Genomic DNA, 27,372 nt, shown 5'->3' with positions numbered 1-27,372 from the left:
CCCTCTTCTTAAGGAAATCAGCCAGGCCTCAGATGGAGCTGTTGTCCTGACAACCTAAAGGCGCATCGGGCTTTCACTGAGGCTGGCTGCTGCTGAAGGGGGCAGTTGTGCAAAGCGAGGGGCCAGGCCGGAGGGAGGGCGGAGGGGATGACGTGGAGGGGCTGTTGAAATCCGCGGGGGGGCGGGGGAGGTGCGAGCGGAGGGGAGGGGCTGGAGGGAGAAACAGGAAAGGGAGGGGGGGTAGAGACTCTGGGCTGCTGCCGCTGCTGTGTGGGTTTCTTTACACTCCCTGGCAGGCTGGGTGCCGGCTCCCTCGCCCGCCTGCCCGCCCGCCTGGGAAAGTGGGTTAGGGAGGGAAGGAGCTCAGCTCAGACACTGGCAAAGGAGCATCCAGCCACAGACCGGAGAAGAACACCTTCCTCTTGCAGCTTTCTCTTCATCTTTTCTAGAGGGTTTTCTATGTGTCCTCTCGCCTTTCAAATTGTGTTCCTTTGACTTTCCCCCCACCTCTGCTTGGGGTTTTATGCGGGCTTTGTTAAGTCTTAGAGGGAAGAGAGCCTGAGCCAGGGAAAGAGAGGCAAAGTGGAAGGGAGCACAAACTGGCCAAGCCCGTTCCGCCTTGGCTGTTGATGAAAGCCCTGGGTTTGTAAAGCCCTCTCGGCGTGAGCGGCACGCACACACCCTCCAGAGTGCACCGCGGACCCGCACCTCGGCGTGGCCACCATGGTCGGCAGAGTTCAGCCGGATCGGAAACAGTTGCCGCTAGTCCTACTGAGATTGCTCTGCCTTCTTCCCACAGGACTGCCTGTTCGCAGCGTGGATTTTAACCGAGGCACGGACAACATCACCGTGAGGCAGGGGGACACAGCCATCCTCAGGTAGGGCTTTGGGGCAACTTTTCTGCTGTGCGCCGGTGTGTGTGTGTGTGTGTGTGTGTGTGTGTGTGATCTTCAACTCCAGATTCTGATGCTGCAGGCATGTGTGTGTGTGTGTGTGTGTGTGTGTATGTGTGTTGTGCATGCACACGCGCCTTTTACTGAGTGGACCAGGTGTCTGCCAACACATTTGAAGGGAATTCTGTTTCCCGTCAAGGACCAGCGACGTTGGTTAAATGTTATTTGGTTTCTTAGGACCTTGTTTCTCTTACCAAGAAAGCGTAACTTCACCTATGGTGTTAGTGACATTTGGGCAGTATTCTTGCTTTGGTAATTTTCGATGCTTTGCACTCAAGAGTTTTGTTGGGGTTCTTTAATAGGGAAAGAAGAGTTGTTGAATTATGGCTCTCAGAGAGTGGTACACAGTACTGCATTCTCTGTGCTGTGTGTGTGAGAGAGAGAGAGAGAGAGAAAGAGAGAGAGAGGGAATATATGCACATCAAGGCTCTCGCCCTGCCCCAGCAGTAGTTCGGACTGGAGACTTTCTGTAAGGATCATCTAATTGACATCGAGGGCAATAAACCAATCTTAGAACTTTGGTTGGTTACTGAGCCTTTTCTGGAATGTGGATAGACATCAACACATGAAAGTACAGAAGAAAAAGAAAAGGAACTTGCCAAATTGCTGATATTTAAGAATAGTATTAAGCGCAAAGATTAGGCAAGAATTAACCTGGTGTAAAATGGGTATTTCAAATTGATTATTCACCTTAAAGTCCCCTCTCTGTGTGGCTCTGCCAAACTCTGAAATAAAATTTGGGATTGAAATCTGGACAGAGAGAGTCCCAGTCCTTGGGAGTTTGACCCCTCTAAGGGACAGTAAACTGCAGAAACTCAGATGGAACCTAGCTGTAATTCCATTTCTAAAAAAAAGCTTCAAGCTTCTTTTCCTATGTTTCTCTTTTCTCTTCCCTTCCTCCACCCACTGCACATAACCCTAGTCTTTTTTTTTTTTTCCCAGCTTTCTTAAATTTCTATCAGATACAAAAAAAAGGAAAAAAGAATGAATAAAAAAATTTTCCTTGGAGATCCTTTAAAATCTCATTTTGTCCAAATAAAATGACCCAGTGTCAGTCTGTCCATACAGTTAATATTGCTTGTTGCGGCAATAAAAAACAGTAGACTACAGAAAGTAAACCTCTAATCTGTGTGTGAGGAGCTGATAGTGCATAAACCCTGGGGCATCAGGGAGCAGTTCTCTAGCAGAGCTGCCTACAGCAGCAAAGTTTTCTTTCCTTTCCTCAGAAATAAATTTGGTTGGCTGTCACAGTGTCCTGCTTTGGGATCTCTAGCCTTGTTAGAGAGGAATGTGTACGTGCTGTGTGTTGTGTTGTGTGTGTGTTGCTGTGGATTGTGAAAACTAAGAAAATCCTAATGTGTAAATGCTCTTTTCTTCGTTTCCTGAGCATTGAGTGATTATGAATCCCAAAGATCCTACTATCCAAAGCAGATTTTCCCTACCAGCTTTCCAGCCCTGTAAACCTGCATGTGTGATTTATCCACAAGGAGTAATAAGATTTATAGAGTAATTTATCTGTTTGCAAAGGGATTTGGATATGATGCACAAAATGTTTTTTGCAAACACATAAGCATGCCATCTCAACTGCTAACATTCAGACTCCCTAACATCATTAACCCTTACTAGTGAGGCACTCTATATAAATTTATGCTATCCCCAGGAAGACTTGTTTTTGCAGATTATGAGACTGAATATAGGGAAAGCAAATACCTGGGTGTGTAAGTTTTTATTTAAATGCCCATGAACTTTGTAAGTCAGCATCACCTGTACCTTAAGTTGTAGCTGTCAAAGGGTTAGATAAACATCTAAATGTTTATTCAGAGGAAAAAGAATATTCTTCTACTTTCATATCGCATATGCATATAAGTCTATGTGTATGAGAGGGATCTTATTCTATAAATATCTACATATGATATAGATGTGCTTTCAAGTGTCTCTGGCTTAAAAGAAATGGGGTTTTTAAGCATTACACTTTAGTAGACATTACGGTGTGGAAATGGAGAAAGTGAGAAGTGAGAATAAATATAGAAGCAGTTATTCACTGGGAAAGAGAAGCTAGACAAACAGAGCATGCAGAGAAGTCACCTGTGAGAGTCCGTTGCTTTTCCAGACCTCACCTAATGTGCCCTCTTTTAAATTTCCTCTGCCTCAAACAAGGCTTTTATTTCTGGGTTGGTGGAGCTCTATCAGAAGTAACTATGGAGAGAGTTCCTTTTGTTTTCTTCCCTGACCTTCTTCTCAATCTCTTTAACTGAGCCCAGTAAGCTTTGTGGGTCAGTTTCCCGGTGAAGAATGGTTTTCTTGCTTTCTGTTTACAAGTCTAGCCTGGGAAATACTTGCTTCTACTTTATTTTTGACATTTTACTGAGAGCATGAGCTTCCAGGGGAGGAGAGGAAGGAGAACTTGATTCATTGGAAGTCACAGTAGATGTTTGGCACTGAGAAAGTGAAATGGCAAGGAGGAAAAAAAAAAAAAAATATCTCTCAGTGAATCTGTAGCCCTGAATAATCTGAAATGTTAAAAGGAGACAAGGAAGGTTTGTAATTCTGGTGGTCCAGTGACAGGAGTTTGGCTGACCATCCCCAAAACATTTACCTTTACTGCCTTACTCCAATGAAAAGAAAAGTATATATTTTTTTGGAACTGATGCTCAATTTTGTATAATTATGATAGGAGATGAATTCTAGTCTTGGGTCTTACTTTTTTATTTCTATCTTTTTGGGGAAAACAACAACAACAACAAAAGACTATAGAGTGAAGGTAGCAGAACTAGATGGAAAGAAAAATACTCTCATGTATCCCAACCTCACCCTGTTGTTTCCCAGACAAGAATCTAGATATCCAGAGGTTTTTTTTTGTTTTGTTTTGTTTTGTTTTTAGATCCTTTAAGAGCTAAAGGAAACCACACACCATATTCTATCTCAGGGCACAGAATCAAAGTACCATCCGTAGACCAGTGGCAACAGCGGCACATGGGTTTCTTCCTAGATACTGAGCCAGAATATTTGCATGCAAAGTAAAGTACCAGACATACCCACAGGACTTGTCTTATGGGAGTGTCTCAGGTGTTTTTCTGAACAGAGCACACCTGCCACACTGCCACCCCAACAAGTGTAGGAATTCATCAATTACTGGAGACATTCCTAGCACTGATTTTTCTAACTTTCTACCCTTGCACACAGGCTCACAAAGAGGTTCACCTCCTGGTTATTCTTGGCAGGTTGAAATCATGTGGCTCCCTTGATAAGTCAAAGGAAAAATGAACATAATGTTCTTATCTAGCCTTTAAAATTTCATTTTTAACAGTCCCACTAACTATATTTTTATTATCAATAGCATATGTCTAGAAAGATAATTATAAAATAATTGATCCTAACATATCTGCTAAAAAGGTAACTTTGTAAAAATGACATATTTATGCATATTTGTACATGCTAAGTGCATATATGATAAAATGCAGAGGTTTCATTTTCATACTATCATGGGTTTAAATATTTTAAATTTGAGGTGTTGGAATTTTATTTATTTCACAGTTCTGACCCTATTTGATGTTTGTAAGATACTATAATACTTTTTATGGTGGTAACGTTTTTCCCATTTAAATGTAAATGTACTTAATAGGAGTTAGGTATAAGAAATTGAGTATCTAAGTTCAACATAGCTAAGTTTTTAATTTTTCAAAATTCTGGGTCTTTATTCTCTTGTTTTAACACTAGGGGAAAAAGAGGAAACAGCACAAAAGATATGATTATTTGACAGTGCAGTCTGAGAATTTTGTGCAAATTTCAAGGGAAAAATGGCTTCTCTTCTATAAGGCATCTGGAACGCCTACATTTACAAAGAAAGTGTCAACACTCAAACATACTTCTGACACAATATGTGATTTTTCTACCACTTGTAATTCACTATTTGAAAACAAACTTTGTGGGCATCGGTCTTTGGGGGAAGTTTGTGACAATTATGAAGGTTTTTTTTTCTTGTGGCTAAATCTCTAATCAACGTTTAGTGGTTATTACTGATATTTTAAGGACACTTTGTTTCACTTTAAATCCTTTATCAAATATATTTGATAAATGCTAGAGTATACCACACGATTCTCTTGTATAGGAATGTGGCATATTAATTACACTTTATAACATTGATGTACCTGTGAATTATATCATTTGTTGTTACTTATGGACAGAGGAACACAGCAGCCAGGTCTCATGTGACAAATGTAATTTGTGATTATTTGTGTTTTTATAAATACGAAACATATAAGTATGTATACACACACCCCACATATTAAGGTGATTTTTCTGTTCTATGTCATCTGACTTTGAATGAATTATTTGTAGAACTGTGGAGTGAACAGCCAAAGGTGACTGACTTATCCACTAAATTAGTTGGTGAGGGTTAAACATTTGTGTTTCTTGAAGTTGCTTCTATATAATTGCACACTCAAGCAAAAAAAAAATAAAAAAAAAAAAGGATTAGTGCATATTTTTCTGTGGTCCTTGAGAGCTCCAGGTACAAATGTCTGTAACTCATGTGATAGGAAGTTACCTAACTGTGTGCTGGTACCCTTTGCTGCTATCACTTAGACCTTAGAGAGTCCTTGTCTTCAGGCCATTACTTATGGCTTACAGCCATTTGCCCTGCTTTCAGATGTCCTGCTTGTTAGTTTGTACGACTCAGAAGACCTAGACTCTAATTTTGGATCCATCCTTGTATGCTACATGACTTTGAACAAATCCCTTAAATATTTGAGCTTCAGTTTCACTTATAAAATGCTGAAACTGCCTATCTTAGTGACTCTAGTTACTGTACAGAGTTGTTTTAAGAAGCTCAGAAGAGATCAAGGAGGGAAGTTTGTTCAGTTGTAAACTGCTACACAAGCATAAAACTATTAGTCATTTTCCAAACACATTCAACCAATTGTTTGGACTTTAAGGAGCTCTTTTGCTTAGACCAGGGTTTCTCAAACTTGAAGGTGTATCAGAAGGTGTACCAGGGAAGTCCGTTATAACACAGATCGCTTGGCTTCTACCTGCAGAGTTTTTGATTCTGTAGGTCTCTGGTAGGGTCTGAGGTTTGCATTTCTAACAAGTTCTTGACGATGCTAATACTGCAGGACTGGGCCACACTTTGAGAACCACTGACTCTTGCTGCTCCAATCGTGTTCTGCAGATGTGTATTTTAGGTATCACACAGCCGCTTTTTAAAATCCCAAATCTTGGGGTCTATCCTAGACCTAACAAGTCAGAATCTGCATTTTTAACAAGATCCTCAAATAATTCACAAACATCTTAAAGTTGGAGAAGTGCTGCTTGAGATGGTTTACAACTATGACTGCATGTTACAAAGGTGGAGACCTTTCAAGAAATACTGAAGCCACATATTCTCTACTTTCAGAAATTCTTATTGAATTAGTTTGGGGTAGGGCCTGGCATAGGTATTAAAAAAAAAATGATTCTGATATGTATATAGAGTTGAGAACCACTGCTTTACCAGTTGAGGAATCTCTTTTACAAAACATCTTTGGGGCAGTGCTTAATGGATACGTAGTAAAAAATTAAAGTCATGTTGTATGGCTTGGGAAGTATGGCAGCAGTAAAGATGTACAAATTGAATTGGGAGAAAAGAATGAGACTCTCATAGATCCATTTCTTTACCACACGATTCTATAACTACAATGTCATGGAAGATGGAGTGACTTCATTTTAATATGGATCCAATTTACATAGTATCTATTGAAATAGCATTAAAACTTGGTTTTTAAAAGATTATTGCTTTGTGTTCTCACTTCCATTTATATTAGGCAAGACATGGAAACACTTCTACTATGTTTTTTTTTTTTTTTCAGGGCTATCTCTAGGAAAGAAAATAGATAATTCTTAGGCAAGGAAAATATCTTCAATGATAACTTATTCAAACAAGCTTGTCATTTATGTTGCCATATATGCAAATATATGATTCACAATATGATAGCTACGTGTTTGTGGACTTCATCTCAGTCTTACGTGGTGATCAATCTTTAGCTGAAACTTAGGATCCAGTCTTTGTGTCATAGGTAAATACCGTCAAGGATCTAATAAGTTCAGAATGCTTAACAAGTACTCAGAAGACCTAGATCTAAATACCTGGAAATAATTTGATCTATTAAATAAGAATAACTGACAATTACTTGACTTATTAGATAAGCTATTTTTATGATGATCAAATGACCTACTATGTATTACTGTTTTATAAAGTATAAAATGGCATAAAATAGAAGCTCTTATTAATAATCATGGTCATTATATTCATAGTAGGAAATAACCTTTAGAACACTAAGAAATTTGATAAAATGAGCTTTTCATTTTTATTTCTATGGTCGAGGTTGGCCATTTGTCCTATGTTTGTATCATTTCCCCCCCCTTTAAAGTCCTTTAAAGTTACATGTATCTTAGAATATTAGTTGAGTTTCTTATCAGGAGTACAAGGTGAATAAACAATTTTTTGGTAGTCACTTGAATCAAAACAATCTCAAGTTGAGTGATTAACCTTCACAAAAGAAAACACTTTCCTTCAGATTTTGTTAATTACTATAGGATAAACTTGTGGAAATCTAGAGAAGGAAAGGCCTTGGAGATTAGGCAATCCACCATCTCATTTTATTTATTTATGCACCTACTTATTTGAGAGAGAGAGAGAGCGTGTGTAAGCCAGGGCAGGGAGGGAGACGGTGGAGCAGGCTGAAGGAAAAGGGTAATGGAAGCAGACTCCCTGGCTGAGATCATGACTTGAGATGAGTACCACCTAAGCTCCCCCCACCATCTCATTTTAAAGTGATGTACCTGAGGGAGTACCTGGGTGGTTCAGTTGGTTAAGTGTCTGCCTTCCCCTCAAGTACTGATCCTGTCTGGGTCTTCCTGCTCAGTGGTGAGCCTGCTTCGCCCTCTCCCTCTGCCCCTCTCCCCAGCTTGTTGTCTCTCTCTCTCTCTCTCACATGCAGGCGTGTGTGCTCTCAAATAAGAAAAAATAATAAACTGATGTAACCGAGAAGAGAAAAATTTAGTTGGTTTTCTAAAGATTTGAATGATTCGAACTAGAATTCATGCCTCCTTGTTCTTGTTCAGCGATTTTTATTCCACAGTAGCACTGAAGTTATCTTCCTGGTTTTCATGCTATCTCATGATGTGCTATTTAAAATTATGCCAAAAGTGTCTTTCCCCTTATTCTTTTCTTTCTCCCCTCCCCCCTCTATCTTTCCCTTCTCCTCCACTGGCTTCCTCTGCTGTTTCTTCCTTTTTCTACCCTTCTCTCCCCTTCTTTCTCTCTCATCTCTCCTCCTCTACTCTCTTCTTCCTTTCCTCTCTTCTCTCTCTCATCTTTGAAAATCAAAGCGGAGCCTTCCTTTGAATGATCCTCCTGTTAGTGCTGGTCAAGGAGGAAGTTTTCAGTAAATACTTTACTGTTTACATGCCGAATATCATCTGTCTTAAAAACATAGGCTTACTTTCTTCACTTGCAGCTTCCATCTTACGATATTTGCAAAGGCAGTCTTGTATTTGGCAGAGCCTATATAACATTTTCTTACATTTGTTTTGTTTTTTTTTCCTTTTTGTTTCTGGTACTTTGCCTCTTACTCAGCTTTCTTATCGGAGTTCTTGACTCATTCCCTCAGTATTTGACTTGGGTTCCTCAAACCTACTACCTCCTTATTGTTATTTATGACTTTCTACCTGGTTAAGGCTCCTATTACTTGTCCCTCTTGGAGACACTGATCAGGATGATTGCATAGTGAGATCATGGTTCAAGGCTTGGTTTTCAGCCTGTAGTCCATCGTTTTCATAACCTCCAGGGGTGCTCTACACATTGTAGTCATTGTAGATTATACTTAAAATCCTTTGAGGAAGGTAGAACTTATTTTCTATTTGTACACAATTTATTTCGGGCTAACAATGGGCTGATTGTGGTCAGTGGGAGGAACTGGACATTGAGATAGACCAGTCTCTTGGGATGGTGGAGGCACTGGATGCTAAGTTCCACTACAAATGCCTAGGGGGTTTCTTGTGTGTCATGTAGAATGAGGTTTCATAACGCTTTCTTAGCAGGTGAGCCAGGGGAGGTCCAACATGTTCCGTGAAAAGAACTCACAGTCAGCCCTATAGATAGGCAGGCAGGTATCACAGGGAAGTGTGTCATCTTGTATAGAGATGTAGCCACAAGGCAGAGGCTCAGAACACAAGGGAGTCTATGGGATAAAGGCTGGCTTATACATGTCCGCGTAATAAGGGACTTAGACCCCAGACATCCTACCAAGATAGCTACCTTGGTTAAGGGTACAAATGAAGCTCTGTATCAAAGCTGTTGTAACCAAGGGGTAACATGAAGATAACTCTCAGAGCACCAAACTCCATCTTTTTAAAACTTGTTTGGGATCATAAAACCTGATCTAGTGAGTCGGGGAAAAGATAGAGCTAGAGGTCTGAAATGAGGTACGAATTAACACTACTTGCTTTTCCTTGACTTAGGAAACTTTGCTAGATTACATCTTTATTCTACTTAATCCTTTCAGATGTCAGGTAGTTGGTAGAATCATGGACCTGAACTCATCTGACTATCATGGGCCAGTTGTTTTCCAGAATCAATCTGGAAATATCACCAGAGCCTTTAAAATCTTCTCATTATCTACAACATAATGTCAAAAGTCCTCAGCTTGGATAACTCTCCATGCCCTACTGCCTCATTGCATCTACTAATTCAGAACCACTTTCATTCTCTGTTCATGAGCACATGAATGTGTGTACACACACACTTCTCTTATATTTGTTCATGAAACTCTCTCTACCCAGAACCTTCTCTTCCTCCCACCTCTCCCTTCTTCCCAACCATACCTTTTTGCTTGGTTACCTTGTTGCTCCTTCCAGGCTAAGGCTGGTTTTGGTGATATCTCATTCAGAAATCTTCTCTTATTCTCCCAGATTCAACTAGATACTCTATTTTTATTGGTAATGTCATCTCTGTAAATGTTTTTTTTTTCTCTTCTAGCTTTATTGAGGTATAATTGATAAAAGTTTATGTATTTAAGCTGTACAGTGTGATAATTATGTGTATATATACACACACATTATAAATTATTACTAATATCATGTTAATTAACACATCCATCACTTCACCTAGCTACCTTTCTTTGTGTGTGTTAAGAACACCCAGGATCCACTCTCCATGCAAATTTCACATTACAACCGAGCATTATGAACTATCATCACCATGATGTACATTAGATCTCTAAAATCTATTCATCTTATAACTGAAAGTCTACCCTTGGACCAGTATCTCACCATTTTCCCACCTTCCAGTTCCAGGCAACTACCATTCTATTCTCTGTTTTCATGACTTAACCCTTTTTTAGATTCCATTTATAATTGAGACTATATAGTATTTGCCTTTATCTACTTTTTTTTTTTTCACTTAGCAAAATACTCCCCAGGTTTATCCATGCTGTTGCAAAAAGATCTTAAAAATTTTTATAGCTAAGTAATACTCCATTGTGTCTCTGTGTGTGTGTGCGCATAGAGAGATAGATAGATATAGATGATATAGTTATAGATACATCTCGTGTTTTCTTTTTCCATTTATTCATCCGTGTATGTTTGGGTTATTTCCATATCTTGGCTGTTGTGAATAAGGCTGCAATGAACATGGGAGTACAAATACTACTTTAGGACACTGATTTCCTTCAGATATATGCCCAGAAGTGGGATTGTTGGCTCTATGCATACCTCAACTTAGCATTAACTACACTTTAAGGGCACTCTTGTCTTGCCTCAAATGTATTATCAGTCCTTCAAAGACAAGTGTCTCATCTACCTTAATTTTCTACCCAAGAATTTAGCTTAGTACCTGTAGGTGGTCAGATAAATATTTATTCACTGAATTAAACAAAGAGGGTGTAGTCATACTGTAAATCAAGCAGATCAGAAATTGGTTTATGAAAGAGGAGATAAGTTTGAAGGAGACAGGGATGAAGCAAGTTATGTTAGTGAAAAAGTCAACCACTACTAGGGAAATTATAAATATGTGGTCGAAGAAGGTTAAATAGTAAAATCAGAAATGGATTATTTTCTGATCATTGGTTGAGGGGATAAGGTGTTTGTCTAGAAACACTCCCAACATTTTCCATTACAGCTCCTCTTTTTAAGCACAGCTTTTTAGAGCATGAGAAAGGCATACAAGGACATTTTAGGGGGACCTAAAAGTTTAGTCACCAGGGCCTAAAGTATGCTCCATTCACTGATAGATGAGTTTCTGACAAAGCTAGGAATCACTCAGTGCTCCTGAAGTGAGTCATGTCCAGTGTCTGTAAAGAGCTCAGAATCCCAGGTAGTTTAAGAAAAGGAATATACCTCCTGGGAGCTGCTGAAGCTTTCTCCCTATAGAGGTGCCTGTGACCTTTCAGAGACTGAACTGAGCAGTTGAGAGTTACTTATGGTTGGCAAGATTGCTGTGCAACAGGTATATTCACCTCATCTGTCCTACTTTCTTGTGAAATGAGACAAAGTACAGACCACTTGCACTCATTTGACTCAAAGTAATTATTCATACTGAACAATGATGCCAAGTTGGGTTTTGCAGTGTTGACCTCTTTACTCACTCCTGTGAAATTCAAACTTGAATGTACCGTGGACTTTTTAATAATCCAAATTCTCTCTGTATGTTTTGCCATAATGCACAAGAGCATTATTTATGTGAGGTCAGAGGAAAAGCCTATAACTATGAAGAAAATGAAACCCAGCTTCTCCTACAATAATGCCTTACTGTTTATTCCATTATAATTTTTTTTGGTGATGCATTTCTATACTGAGTTTCTATATTTTGAAGTTATCAAAAGTTAATAATATCTTTTCTAAAATAGTGCTTTAGTCATGCTACTATTTGCCACACTTCTCTGCTAGGAACAATGTAGACAAAAATGAAAGTCATGCAGTTCAACACTAAGTCATGCATAGCCAAACGTATACATGTGAAAATATTGATTTGGAAAATTACTCGGTTTCCTAATTTCTAATTCTTGTGCTTCTTCAGTCATATTTCACTCTAGGACACTTACATCAGACCTGTTTATTTTATGGGGTTTGAGTCATATATGGTTGCCAGTTTGCAACTGATTTTTGTCTTGAGATGACTAAGATTGTTGTCATCTTATGCATGTTCATGATGTAAATATATGAGCAAATCTTATGATCAGCATTTTATATTGCAGAATCATTAAGTTAGCAGATGAAATTTTCTTTGACTTTCTGACCTTTATTCTTCTATCTTTTTTTTAAGCATTTAAAAAATATTTATTTATTTATTTTAGAGAGAGAGGGAGAGAGAAAATGTGTGTGAGCAGGGGAGGGGCAAAGGGAGAAGGAGAGAGAGACTCTCAAGCAGACTCCCCACTGAGCACAGAGCCCAACTCGTGGCTTAATCTAATGACCCAGAGATCCTGACCTGAGCTGAAACCAAGAGTTGGATGTTCAACCCACTGAGCCACCCAAGGGTCCTTTTTTTATCTTTTGTTACTCTAATATAATGAGCTAATACTATCTAATATCATCAACACCTCAAGGAACTCTCTAATGTCTAGATAATACCACTAGATCAGGTAAACTTCTAGATTGAACACCAAGGGATTTAGGCTTTATTTCCATAAAACCTTAGCTTTTATTGTTTTAACTCAAAAATGGGAATAATTCCTACTTACCTCTTAAGCAAAGATTTTGGTCTGGTCTGACATTAAGTTTTTCAATATAATTGAGTTCATTAGAAGAAATGTGTGATATAATAAGTGGGATGGTGATATACTCAAATAAAAAAAATAAACTGCATCATCTTAAAATATCATGGCATAGGAAACTTAAAGATATTTTTTCATTAATGCCTTAATATTTGTATAAAATAAGACAACTTAAAATCTAGTTCTTCTAAAAATAAAAGCATGTATTTATACAGAATGTATTATGTGTAAACAAATTGTCATACTTAATTACATCATGTGGATTTTTTTGAACACATGATTTTTTAAAAATTAGTTTCTTTTGCATATATTAATAATATTTAAAACAAAAGCATATATATATTTTTATATGTACAATAAGTTTACATATATACAATATGAATCTGAATATTATTGTAAACTTGGGTCATAGTATTCTTTAATAGGAATCCAATTTAATTTGATGTACCAATGTGGAGAAGTTTACTGTAGAAAACTAAATTTTCCAGGTTATCAAGGATATTAACAGGTACAATATATAAGAAGCACCATAGTATGTCTTTTTAATTTGTTTTGATTAATGTTTTATTTTTAATTGTTATGCAAGTGCGAAAATTCCTTTGTAAGAGAAGTCAGACTTAATGTTTCTTGTTTCTGCTATATCTTGGTTAGCATACATAGTAGTCCCTAAGGAGTAACATTTCTTCTATTTGGATTATAGGATAGACACTAATGGTGTATTAGCTAAGTGAGAAATAATTTTCAAATGATCAATTCCTCAGATTTTTGATCTTGATTCTAGACTAAATTTACATTCTCTTTCATTCTAAGTCACCAAATGATGTCATGATCTGTTAATAAGCATGCTTGTTGAAAATGAGAGACTGGGGGCACCTGGGTGGCTCAGTGGGTTAAACTTCTGCCTTCAGTTCAGGTCATGATCTCAGAGTCCTGGGATTAAGCCCCGCATTGGGCTCTCTCCTCAGCAGGGAGCCTGCTTCCCCTTCTCTCTCTCTGCCTGCCTCTGCCTGCTTGTGATCTCTGTCTGTCAAATAAATAAATAAAATCTTAAAAAAAAAAAAAATGAGAGACTGACCACTGAAGGAAAAGAATAAGAATTCAAATTAAATTTCATTTATCAAGTAAAATTACCATAATTATGCTTTTATGTCCTTTTCAATATTAAAGATTCAAGGCAAGTGAAGAAATGATTAGAATAATATAAATAAATTCAGGTGTAAGACTCAAATGCATTATATCCAGAGCAATAAAGCAGCTTGGTAGTATGACCAGTCTTTGGCAAATGTGATGGTCTTTGGCCATGTTCAATATTTGGATAAAAACACAGAAAGCGAACTTGCTAACATGTGTATAACACAAAAATAAGAGGATAGCTTTGTGTCATGCTATGTGTATGGCATAAAAACAAGAAGATTGTGTTTTTTGGCAGAATTATAAGGTAAAAATGGATGCTAGCTTATAGAAGAATGTTATTCATATGTGTGTGTGTTATATCACACTTCATCTCCCCGCCACAAAAAAAAAAGAAAGAAAGAAGAAAAGGGAAAGAATTTAGGATAGTTTATAATTAAAATAGAATATAATTTAAATAAGTAAATCAGGTTGAACTCTTTTATAAATGATCTTTCAAATAGTTTTATGGCATGATGGAAATGACATATCTTCTACGCCAGGAGACCTAGCTCCAAGTATTCCTCTACCAATCCCCAATTTTGTAAGCAAGGGCAAATAAGGGGAAATTATCCCTGCTGGGCCTCAATTCCTCTATTAATAAAAATGAAAATGATAATACTTACCCTCTTATCTCAGAAAGCTAGTATAAGAATGGAATAAGAAGGACCTGTAAAATAAGGATCTGTGTGTGTGTGTGTGTAAAATTATATATATGAAATATATATATCATATATATGTGTGTGTATAAAATTATACACACATATATATGGATATATATATATTTGCATCATATATATATATTTGGATATATATGGATATATATATATATATATATATAGGTGCAGGTATATTTATTTTATAAATGTTCCTTGCTCTTCTGCCAAGTGGAATAGATTTCCTAGTAAAGAAGTAAATTTTAAGTTATCTTCATATTTAAACAGAGGCCAGATAACCACAATTAAGAAATGTTATTTCAAAAGGACTAAAACAGGGATACCAGGTTGGCTCAGATGTTTAAGCGTCTGCTTTCAGCTCAGGTCATGATCCCAGTGTCCTGGGATCCAGCCCCACATCAGGCTCCCTGCTCAATGGTGTGCCTGCTCTCCCTCTGCCTGCCACTCCCCCTGCTTGTGCCTGTGCTTTCTCTCTCTCTGACAAAAAATAAATGATTGTTTAAAAAAAAAAAAAAGAAAGAAAGAAAAGAAAAAAAAAATAAAAAGAAAAAGGAACCAAAACCCAAAAACCTTTATGTAGTAGAAGGTTGAAATGGATGATTTCTCATATATTACCATTAATATTCCCTCATTCTCTCACATTCTGTATTTCTACTCCTTATTTTGTATGTGCTTATTTATTTATTTATTTATTTATTTATTTATTTATTTATTTATTTTGCTGGCATGCATTGTAACTTTGCTTATGAAGAATTTCATTCGGAAATAATTCTCTAATCATTTTTCAGTGGATTTTAATATTCATACCTCTACTACTTTCTTCCCACTGGAGAATTTACAAACATGTTAAGAGAGAGGAACTGTGTTTCATTAAAATAGAAGATCTTTTAGGCCTTTCATCTTTCTATGTAGATCAATATTAAGACAAATCTAGTCTTAGATACTTTCATATTCATGCAGCTTCATAGAGATAGGTAAGATTGATCGGTCAAGTAGGGACCTCATTTCTTACATTGTTCAATATGGCTCGAATTGTTACTTTGTTTACTCCCCCCAATGAGTAAAGCATGATACTACCTCCCAATTCATGCTTCCTGCTGGTTCTCTTTCTACTCTGAAGACTGACATATTCTCGGCTTTGAACCCTCCAGTCCTGGCTCCCTCTGAGCACTGACAGGACTAAGCATCCCCAGCTATTTGATACAAGAACTTTCTCGCTGCTGACTCCTTTAGTATCATCAGAGGTTATCGCCAGTAAGATGGGAGTAGAGCAGCAGCGTCCATGGGCTTTACCTGTGGGTAAATCTGCTATTTTTAAGTTGCTTTATTTGTATCACTCCCTTACTTTTTGTATTACCTACCTTTCCCAGAAATAATGAAGCAAAAGAACTTGAATGTCTGATTTGCTTTGCTTACAATTCAGATAACCTCTGCTGCCACTAAATAGGAGGTCAAATAATGGCATCCATCAATAAGTCTAGGCAAATCATATTTCCCAATCTTGCTGAACCTAGTCTCTTTTACCAACTTCAGCATTTTTGCTCAATTTTTATATGCATGTTGCCTTATTTTATTTCTTTTTGTAAAATGACTTTAATTTATCTGAAAGTCCAAACTGTTAAAATCTGTAAACAGTGATTATCAGAGTCTTTAACCAGTCTCCTTTCTGTTGAGTTGACAGGTTCTTAGCCAATTACCTCATCACTGCTTTAGCTGTATTCATACAGAGAGAATCGCTGATGCACAGCTTTGTCTGTAGAACTGGGGTGGGATTTTGGGTAATAGTTTTGAAAGAGCTCAGAAAGTTCGAGCAAACCAAAGTGAGGATTTGAAGGGAGAAATGAAAAGACAAGAGACAGGTTAGGGTGAAGCCAATTAGGAAAGGACCAGATGTCAGGATGTAAGTAAAACATACATAGCCCCATTCCAAAGTGAGTTAACTGTATGTAAAGCTGAAAATATTCCCATGAATGTCTGTTTCCAAATGGAAAATTGGTGGATGCTAAAATAAAAATAGAACTTGTTAAAACATAATGACAAGGAATCCAAAGAATTATCTAACAAAGTCCTAAATATATCAGAGTTAATTCCTGTGGATAATGTCTCAGTTTCATTCAATATTAGTCCCAACTGAAAAGGGTTAGGCAATCAGTTCCCAAACCCTAGTCTCTTTGGCAACTACAGAATTCATGAAGAGTTTCCAAACTTCCATATGAAACTTAAGCATTATCTGTAGACATTATATATCTCACAGGTAAATAAATTATTGTTTTTCAAACCTGGAAGAGTTAAGGATAACTTCAATTAAAATATTGTTTGGAAATGGAAATGAGAAGGCTGACAGAATGATAGAGACAGAGGGAGAGTCCTAAGTAAATAAGGTATAGTATTACTGGAAATACAGATACGTAAAGGCCAGGAATAAATATGAAAGGATATGTGGAATTAAACAGATTTTTAAATTAAGATTAATTTTGTTGGTTAAATTGAGTAGGAGGGGCTGTGAGATATTCAGGTAAAGTTGCCCATTGACAAGTGAATCTGAGAACTCTGGCGTTCAGAAAAAGAGCTGCATGACTTAGGATCATGGAATATTTCCCTATTAGGGGATAGTTTTATCTATAGTTTAGATGAAATTGCTAAGGAAAGAATGTAACAGGGATAGTTAGTATGCACAGCCCTGTGCTGGACATTCCACGGGGATTAAATAAATGTCCAACAGTAGATTTAAAATGGAGTTTAAGCTTTGGGGCTCTTCACTTGCATGGACCAGCTATTCCGAAGTTTTGTCTCTAATTTGTCATTTTGCATTTTTTAGAAGAAAGGCTCCACACTGTATATGGGTGCCTGGGTGGCTCAGTGGGTTAAGCCGCTGCCTTCGGCTCAGGTCATGATCCCAGGGTCCTAGGATCGAGTCCCGCATCGGGCTCTCTGCTCAGCAGGGAGCCTGCTTCCTCCTCTCTCTCTCTCTGCCTGCCTCTCTGCCTACTTGTGATCTCTCTCTGTCAAATAAAAAAAAAAAAAATTAAAAAAAAAAAAGAAAGGCTTCACACTGTATAAATTTCAGGATCCACAGAAATCTGGATCCATACTTGTTCTAGTTCCTCAGGAACTTCTACAAATGAAAAATTAAGTGACAGTGAAAGCAATATATTCCTAACGATGGTTCAGATGGCTTTTCAAAAACTGCTGTGGGCTGATGTGTTCCTGTGGACTTTTTTAATGAAAGAGCTGAGTCTTAAGCATTGTGGTGAAACTTGAACGGGGATACAGAGGACAAGTAAAGAAGTGAGGATATAATGCATAGAGTGACCCAATCTCAGGTTGTGTATTACGAGATAAACACCAGGAGCTCTTTGTCTCAAACTTCTTGGCACACCTCTTCACCTTGGGCAGATAGGTAATTATAATTATATCCCACCATATTGTAGACTACTTTGGCTCCTCGTTCTTTACCGTGAAGTACAACCTCACTCTGCTGTTGACAGCTCTGTGTTGCTTCAAAGTTAGGAAATATGGTGAGAACGGCTCCAGGGTTCAGGACAACGAGAGAGACACAGGGCAGTCACAGAAGATATATAGTCCCATTTCAGATTTGATTTCCCAGTTGTGCCACAGTGCTATTATAATTTTTATTATTGATATTATTATTTTTTTAATTTTTCTTTATACTTGATACTTTTAATGAGCCATCATGGAGTAATAGAACTCCTTTATTCCCACTGCTATCACTCTATTCCAAACCCTTATCAGTGCATGGCTGACCTCAGTCTTTCCATATATTGAATACTTGCCTTATGCTAGGCACTGGGCTGAGTACTGACTGGCAATGAGCAGTGAGTAATATGGAGATTATAGTCTAAACGTCTAGATTTTCACCACTGTTTAGATTCTTCTGCAAACACAGCTTTTCATCAGTTCCTTTCCTTGCTTAATAAACCATAATTGACCTCCAGTCTGTGTCCCATTAGCCTCAATTTCTAAGATCTGGTCTTAGTATGTCTCTCTATAATATCCATCCATCCTCCCTTTTTGTTAGGAATGTTTCCTGATACCCTCTGCCCACATGTCCTTTTTAAAAATATTAATGTTTTAAAAATATATTATATGTTTTTTAAAAAAAATAATGTTTTAGCTTCCTTCAGAATTTTTATGTTTTATTTTTCCTCCTCCACTTACCTACATTCTATTCACCTTAATTCCTTCCTCCTGTAAGAAACCATTGATTATTCTATCCTCAATTTATTTTTTTTAAGATTTTATTTATTTATTTGAGAGAGAGAGAGAGAGCATGAGTGGTGTGGGAGAGGGGCAGAGGGAGAAGGAGAAGCAGATTACTCCCCCCCACCCCCCAAGCAGGGAGCCCAATGCAATACAGGGCTCCATCCCAGGATCCTGGGATCATGGCCTGAGCTGAAGGCAGCTGCTTAACCAACTGAGCCACCCAGGTGCCCCAATTATATCATTCTCAATTTATTATTTTTCCTTATTTGTTTGCTTATTTATTTATTTATTTTTTTCTTTTTGGACTTGTAAGCAATGCCAAACAATTTAGTGCCTAAATGTTTGCTAATGGTTTCATACATTTTAGGTTTGTGTCCTCAACTAGGATGCAAACTCCTGAAATTACAGAATCAAGGGAAGTTGGAGACCACAAAGTACCTTGGTCTGAGTAACCTCTCCAGCAATACTTGTATTGTTATAGTACTCAAGTGTATTATATTATCTGCATTTTAAAGAGGAAGAAAAAAAAAACTCTAGGGAAAATAGTTATTAGCAGATCCTAGTCTTCATCACTACCATTTCCATGAAACCTTCTTTTCTCTTCCCTATGTATTCCCTAGAACAAAGCTGGACAAATGACAGGTACTCAGTAATTTCTTTTAATGACAGACATAGAGTGATGTGTGTTGGTTGCTATATTCTATTCTATGGATCATATACAGCCAGAGGTATGGAGTGAAAATAGAATGTTTGTTTTCCCTTTGTCAGAATTAAATATGGGGTGATGAAATCTTTAGGGGTAGTGAAAATACCAAAGGTGAGCAGTTCTTTTGAAATTATTTTCATGATGATTTTGTGTGATAATCAACATTCCCAGAGTGGATGACTTGGCAAAAGTTTGATGACTTAGACATCTAGTATTGCCACCATGTCTAAATGCCCAGCCCCCTCACAGAAGGCAATGCATTTGGCTTGGCAAACTCCCCCCCCCCTTTTTTTTTCATTAGTGAAGTTGGCCTCTTGGGGATGGCATTTTTAAGAGTAATGCAAATACTTCCTTTCCTATCAATAAAGCTGTGATTTACAGTATTTAATCTAGTTGAAGGGCAAAAAAAAAAAAAAAAAAAAGGGATTTTGCATATAGGAGAAATGAAATTATAATAAAATGGCACACTCCCCAATGTTTTCTTAATATGTAGAGTATTAACCTGGCACCCAACCCTATTTGCTGCATATAGACCTCCATCAATCAGAAACATGGAAAGCCTGGTTTTCCAAGACTCTTAATAAAACATTTGACTTACTAGTTTCTGTAGATTTTATTGAGTAAATAACATGTTATTTAATCCACAGTATCTCCTCTATCATCTTTTGTAAGACTGAGTCTTGGTGTAAAAACCTCGAGATACTCCTTATAAGTTCTGCCCTGTGTTATCTGAGTTCTACCTTTTATCCGCATACCGCTATAGTCTGTATCATCCTATGACCCTCACTTGATTATAAAACATTTAGCTTTCATTAGTAAGAGCTTTCTCTGATTTCCACACCACCTTGCCCAACAATTGCCCCTTGGAGAAGGCAGGACTGTGGAAAATTAGGAGTTTTTGTCACTAGCTTAGAAATGCTGGAAAGAAATTTAAATCTCTCCCCAATGAACTATAAACTGCTCTCTCTTGCTCAGCCTCAAAACTTGAGTGTGATTTAATGTTTATTCAGCACCAACAATATACAGGCACTTCAAAAAAGTATTCTGTTTATCTAGCACTCTAAAGTTCTAAAGACATGTCACATACTTTGCCTAATTAGTACTCACCAGGCCCTAGTGAAGAAGGAAAGGAAGATACGCACATTATCCTACCACATACATTGGAAATAAAGCTCAGATTTTTTAGCAAGATAATTGAAGTCAGTGGCCGTAGGACGTGAATGGAACACAGCTCCCTGGATCATTTTGAACTAACCAATAAATTACATTACTTATTTTCTCCACTTTCCCTTTTTAAATCCCCTAGTTCCACCACCTGTTTTAGAATCAAGTCCATTCTTGTCTTAAATTGGTAAGAAAACAGATTTTTTTTTTTTTTTTGCTATATCCTTCTCCCATTTGTGCAGTATTATCAGTCCATTTCCTTTTCCCTTTCTTCTTTCACTTATGATTGCATTTAGACTCATTCTTGTAAGAGACATCACCAGAGGGATAGATGGTGAAGACATTAAGATGTTCTCTCTTTCTCTCTCCCTCTCTCTCTTCTTGTTCCTGGTGCTGTGTTCAGTGCAGGCTCTCAGTTCTCATTGAGGCTGCAGTTTCTTTGCTGAATCACTGCTTTGTATTCAGCCAGGGACCATGGAGTATTCCCAGTGTATTTATTTTCTGTTCCTGAGCTGAATGCTGGGTGCTTCTTTGTCCTGATGCCTTCTGCAAAGGAGTTTAGGAGGTGGGGGATGGAGGGGAAGAAAGGAGGAGGAGGGGTAAGAATGCCAATAAAGCTTTCTCTATCCCCCAGAGGAATGTGTGCAAACGTCTTTAACATTGCTTCACTCAATGTTCTCCTCTCTGCTGCCCTTGCTCTTAATTGGATCTAGACCCTGGAGAAAATCACTTTGTTAATGGGATGGTTAAAGAAAAAGAGAGGTGGAAGTTGGCTGTGCTCAGTTCTGGCAACTTGTCCTCTCTGGGAATAAAAGTCTCAGATGCCTAATCTGGGGAAGGGGTGCTGTTTTCTTGATCATGAGGAAGTACCATTTCCCGTCTGTTGCATTTTTTTCCCCCTCTCAAAATGGATTATTTTCTGTGTCTCCTAAAAATACATAAAACTAATTTGCTTAGAAAATGTGAGTCATCCATTTCTGCAACCATTTTGTATTTATCCATTTATTTATTTATTCATATATTTGACAAATGGCTGCTAAACATGTTTTTGTGCCAGCTACTGTTCTGAGAATAAAATGGTAAATGAGCGAAATAAAGTACCTGCCCTCTTGGGGCTTATATTCCAATTGAGGAAGAAAATAAACAAGTATCCCAATGCATACATAATAATTATAGCTTGTGATAGTGATACACTTGGAAATCAAAATAATCTACTAATAGAAATTATGAAGGAGATAATTTATTTTTTTATTTTTTAAATTTTTTTATTAGCATATAATGTATTATTTGCTTCAGGGGTACAGATCTGTGAATCATCAGTCTTACACATTTCACAACACTCACCATAGCACATACCTTCCCCAAGTTCCATCACCCAGCCACCCTATCTCTCCTCTCCCACCCCCAAGCAACCTTCAGTTTGTTTCCTGAAATTAAGAGTCTCCCTTTAGTTTTGTCTCCCTCCCTGGTCCCATCTTGTTTCAATTTTTTCCCTTTCTTACCCCTCACGACCCCCTGCTCTATCTCCCAAATTTCTCATATCAGAGACATCATATGATAATTGTCTTTAAGGGGGTACTTTGGATAAAGGTTTCAGATATAGCCCCTCTGAAGAGGTGATACTGAAGCTGAGATGTAACAGCGTTTACAGAAGCTTATCAGCACCATTTATTTGTTTTTCGCAGTCTTAACGAGGTGTAACTTAACATATCATAAACTTTACCAATGTAAAATGTTCAGTTCAATGGTTATTAGTAAATATATAGAGAAGTGCAACTATGACTATAATCCAATTTTAGAAGACTTTCATAATCCCCAAACGATTCCTTAAGGCTATTTTAGTCAACCCCATTCTCGCCTCAGACACTGGTCACTCACCAGTCTCTGTATATCTGTATATTTGCTTCTCCTGAACATTTTGTATAAATGTAATTATACATATGTGTGGTCTTTTACATCTGTGTTCTTTCACTTAGCATAATGTTTTTGAAGGTTCACCCATACTGTAGCATGCAGCATAGTTTGTTTTTGTTTTTGTTTTCTTTTTTCTTTTTGAGAGAGAGAGAGATTGAGGACAGAGAGACAGAGAGGGGTGGAGGAGGAGCAGAGGAAGAGAGAATCTTAAGCAGGCTCCACATGGGATTTAACACATAATATGGGTCTCTGTCCCACAGCCCTGAGATCAAGACCTAAGTCAAAATCAAGGGGCACCTGGGTGGCTCAGTGGGTTAAAGCCTCTGCCTTCAGCTCAGGTCATGATCTCGAGGTCCTGGGATCAATCCCCACATCAGGCTCTCTGCTCGGCAGGGAGCCTGTGTCCCCCTCTCTGTCTCAGCCTGCCTCTCTACTTGTGATCTCTGTCAAATAAATAAATAAAATTTAAAAAACAAACAAACAAACAAACAAACCTAAGTCAAAATCCAGAGTCAGATGCTTAACCAACTGAGCCACCCTGAGGCCCCAGGTTTTTATTTTTTCTTTTTTTTATGACAGAATAGTATTCCATTATATGGATATGCCATATTATATTTATTCATTCACCAGTTGATGGACACTTTGGTGCTATTATGGACAATGTCACTATGAACACCTGTCATAGCATATATTTTCATTTCTTTTCTGTGGATACCTAAGATTGCAATTGCTAGATTGTATGGCAAATTTATATTTAACTTTTAAGAAGTCACAACATTGTTTTTCAGTGTACCTATACCATTTTACATTCTCATCAGCAATGTATGACAATTTTGCTTCTTCACATCCTTGCCAACTTTAAGTAATATTTTCCTTTTTGTATAGCAGTTGGAGTGAATGTGCATATTGATATTTTACTGTGTTTTTAATTTGCACTTACCTAATATGTAATGCTGAATATCTTTTCCAGTGCCTGTTAGTCACTTGCATACCTTTTTTGATCATATGTTATTCATACATTTTGCCTATTTTTAGTAGGTGTGTTCATCTTATTGAATTGCAAGATTTTTTAATTTATTCTGCATCTAATTCCTTTATCAGATATATAAATTTATAAATATTTTCTTAGAGTCAGTGGCTCATCTTTTCATTTTATTTTGAAGTACAAAAGTTCTTAATTTTGATGAAGCCAATTTATCAAGTTTTTCTCTCATGATTTGTGCTTTTTCTATCAGAACTAAGAACTTATTGCTTAGCCCAAAGTTACAAAGATTGATCTAAATATTTTTTCTAAATTTTTATAGCTTTAACTTTTACGCTTGGTTCTCTGATTCATTTTCATTCCTTTCTGTGTATGGTGTGAGGTAGATTCTAAATTCACTTTTTTCAATCTGCATATCCAATTGGTTCAGAATCATTTGCTGAAAAGACTATCCTATCCTTATAGATTTGATTTGGCAACTTTGCCAATATATTTATTTTTAAATTACTCTATTTCAGAAGAGAATAGTGGCCCATGAAGCAGATTTTGTCCATAGATCAGTCGTTGCCATAGGATACTTGAACAGTTATAGTATTCCCTCTCTTTTACTGCCTAGTTTTCTAAAAAATATATAAGAAGTAGTCCTTACGTTAAGTACCTCTCTTTTTTTTTCTTTCAAAAGTTTTTGATGTCATTTAAATATTATAAAGAGCAAAATGAAGCAGTTGGAATTTTTAAGTCAAAAGAAGCTGACTATGAAAGTCGTTTTAATGAAAGACACTATGATAAATATATGACTGGTCGTTTAGTTGTGTATCTAGAATGTTGGCTAAAAGTTCCTAAGTGGCCAGTACAGGTAGAAAAATACCAAGTATTATATCCATCACTATGTTAAACAATAATCAAGTTACCCTACATTTCCTGGTCCACAGTGTCTATTTTTGGCTTTATGTTGTTTGTTTACACCCTGTTAATTTACACACTTTGTTTCTACCAATCTGCCTTGCTCCTGTTGATGCCTGTTTTGCATTGTTTAAAGATAACTCTTTTTATCCCAAAATAATTGTCTTTGAAATCTTGCTTGTCCTCACACTCTAAATTTTGCCCCATCTTGCCCCACTTTACTCCTCTTCTGTTTTTTTTCTAGGACCATTGTCTTGACTTAAACTCCAGCAAACCAATTTTCTAGAAAACAAATTGAAATTATTCTAAAACCAGTATTACTTAAAATCTTGTTAACCTACTTGCCAAACTTTCCAGAAACAAAGGAAATGATCTAATTACTATAAATCCCAAATACAAGCACTAAATGATTTGCTGAATAAGAATTCAGGGAATTTAAAAAGATAGAAATCACTCACAATGGGCCTGGTCAAGGAAAGCTTTGAAGATATATGGCAAATGAAGATCCTTAAAGGATGTTAAGATTAAGTTCGAACTGATGTGGGAAGAATAGAAAAGTAGGTAACTCTAGACAGTATAGTTTGATTTGTTTATTCATACATCCATTCATTCATTATCAGGTATGATCCTAGAGAAAAAGAAAGCATTGGATACTTTTAGAGAATATGTATGAGTCATCTACACAGAGTGGGAGAGAAAGAAAAACATATCTAGAAAGATGACGTCAATATTGAATATTTAACATTCAAGTAAGAATTAATCCGTAATGGTTAGATGGAAGAAGAACATGTTTCCAGATGAGAAAATAACATGTGCAGAAGTAGAGACACTTAAAGGTGTATGGAGAATTTAGAGACGCGAGAGTGGGTTGGTATGGTTGAAGCATAGTATGCACGTGAGCATGAGCAATTGAGGTACAACTGGGGAAGCTCAAGGTTATTTTAGGAAAATAGTGAATCTTTATTGGGCAACTATGAAGATTGCAAAGAGAATCAAAGTAGATATATCTGGAAATGTAGAATGCGTCAGTTATAAGTAACCTTAAAAACCAGGTTTAGGAGAGTGAGCTTATTTTTGTTTTTTGTTTTTTGTTTTTTTTTAATTTATGTATTATTTTTCAGGCAAGGAGACATGATTTGGTAACTCACATTGGTATAGTCTGGCCTATGAGATAGCCTGACGGTGAGGAAAGGCTAGAAACAGGAGCATCATGTAGAAGCTTACTGCAATAGCATGTGTTTGATGTTGAAGAGATAAGCTACAGTGTTGAGAAGGAATTGAAAAAAATAATAGAGATGAAGAAATATCTTGAAAAAATGACAACAAGCATTTGTGGATTTGTATGTCAAGGATGGGTGAGGAGTCAAAGATGTCACTGAAGTTCTAAACTTGCAAATAATAAGGAAAGGGAGAATTTTCAGTGAGGAAAAATGATGAATTGAGTTTTTAGATCTGCTGATTTTTGAGATGGCATTAAAATATTTGAAACTTTTCTCTAGCCAATTACGATAAATGACTAAATCTCATGAGTAACATCAGTGCTGAAGATTGGATTGTGAAGTTTTACAGAATAGTGGAAAAAAAAAAGAGTAGTAGTTTAAAATAAACATAAATGGCATAAAAATTCATCTACTGTGGTTGTCACATGGAAAACAACCATGTAAAAGTCCAGGTACCAGTGAGAAGGGGTGAAAAAGAATAAATGAATATTAATGAAACAAATGCCCTAAAGCTGATACAACTTTTAAAGATTGCATCAGTGATATATCAAGGGAGTTTAGATTATTAAAGTAACTGTGATTAGACTCAACCCTGTCACTTCTGTCTTTCTAGGGGACAATTATTTCCCTCTGCAATGTACAGAAGTGCCATGGTCACCCTTGCTGTGACCTCTCCAGTAGGAAATCCATGAGATCCACAGGCCTTGGGTCCTGGTACTTAGAGACAACAAGCAAAACGTTTTTTCCCTCTTTTTCTTTCTTTCCTTCCTTCCTCCTTTCATTTTTTTTTTCTTTTTAACTAATGGAATCTCAAAGAAATACAAAAGAGTTGTGTTGACCTCTTGTTATCATTTATCATAATCAGGACTGGCAAGTGAAACAGCGTCTCATTCCCTTAAAGCAACAGGGAACTAAGCCAGTTGATTAAACAACACACACACACACACACACACACACACACACACACACACCCCTTACAAAAAAACAAAACCAGAAAGACCAGGACATAAGCCAAACTCTCTTTCCCTTGCTTTCTCATCCCCTTGTCCTATTTCTGATTTGTTTTCCTGTCAGCATTTTCTCCACAGATCGATTCCTCTTCAGCTAGTCCCAGTGATTTTTAAGCAAAGAGAGAAGCTTACTCTTTGCAGGTGAGAGATAATCAAATTGAATATTACACAGCCCCTGAAGTGCAGGCAGCTGATAACAAGAGCCAAACTCAATATCCTGACAGATGTTGTCTTGGATTGATTAATCTCTGCTCTCACTCCAGTATAGCCATCCTCCAGCATGGACAGCACAGCCCCTTGGCCCCATCCCAAATGGGTTTTCACGTGGCTGGGGCTGGCTCAGAGAAACAGCCCTGTTAAGAGTGCAACAGAATCCCTTCCTTTTGAGGAGGAGGAAATTAAACCTTAGCATGCCTACCTATTTTGAAATCCATTGTAGTGGAAGGCCAAATTCTGGGCTTACTTAATGGTGCTCACAATAAAGGAATAAAGATCTCTCTCCTTTGAGTTTTCACTTGAGGAAAAAAAAAAAAAAAAGAAGTTGTTGCCTCTTGAACTTTAAGAATTGAGAGATGCATATTTTTGTGGTGGGAAAAAAGTAGGAGATTAGAACAAATAAGAGTAAAATAAGAGTAAAAGTGAAAATAGAAAAGAAAATAATTATGAGCCTACTTCCAAATGTGAGAGAGGAAAAAAAAA

At 37.2% G+C, this 27,372-nt stretch overlaps 1 protein-coding gene across 3 annotated transcripts in view; it reads left to right on the top strand.

Moving 5' to 3' along the window:
- Positions 1–236: 236 nt before the first annotated feature.
- The window catches only part of LSAMP (limbic system associated membrane protein), a 652,933-nt gene continuing 625,797 nt past the window's right edge, over positions 237–27,372 (top strand). The window contains exon 1 of one of the 3 annotated variants that reach the window (XM_082742308.1): positions 237–878. In XM_082742308.1, coding sequence (XP_082598434.1) covers positions 724–878 — 155 coding nt within the window. In that variant the 5' untranslated portion in view covers positions 237–723. The remainder of the gene's footprint in view (positions 879–27,372) is intronic. The other 2 variants (XM_082742309.1, XM_082742310.1) reach the window with 2 other exon arrangements.

The sequence above is a fragment of the Mustela nivalis genome, assembly GCF_964662115.1.
Source record: "Mustela nivalis genome assembly, chromosome: 1".
In the NCBI taxonomy this organism is placed as follows: Eukaryota; Metazoa; Chordata; class Mammalia; order Carnivora; family Mustelidae; genus Mustela; species Mustela nivalis.
This window is presented reverse-complemented; position numbering and strand designations above follow the sequence as displayed.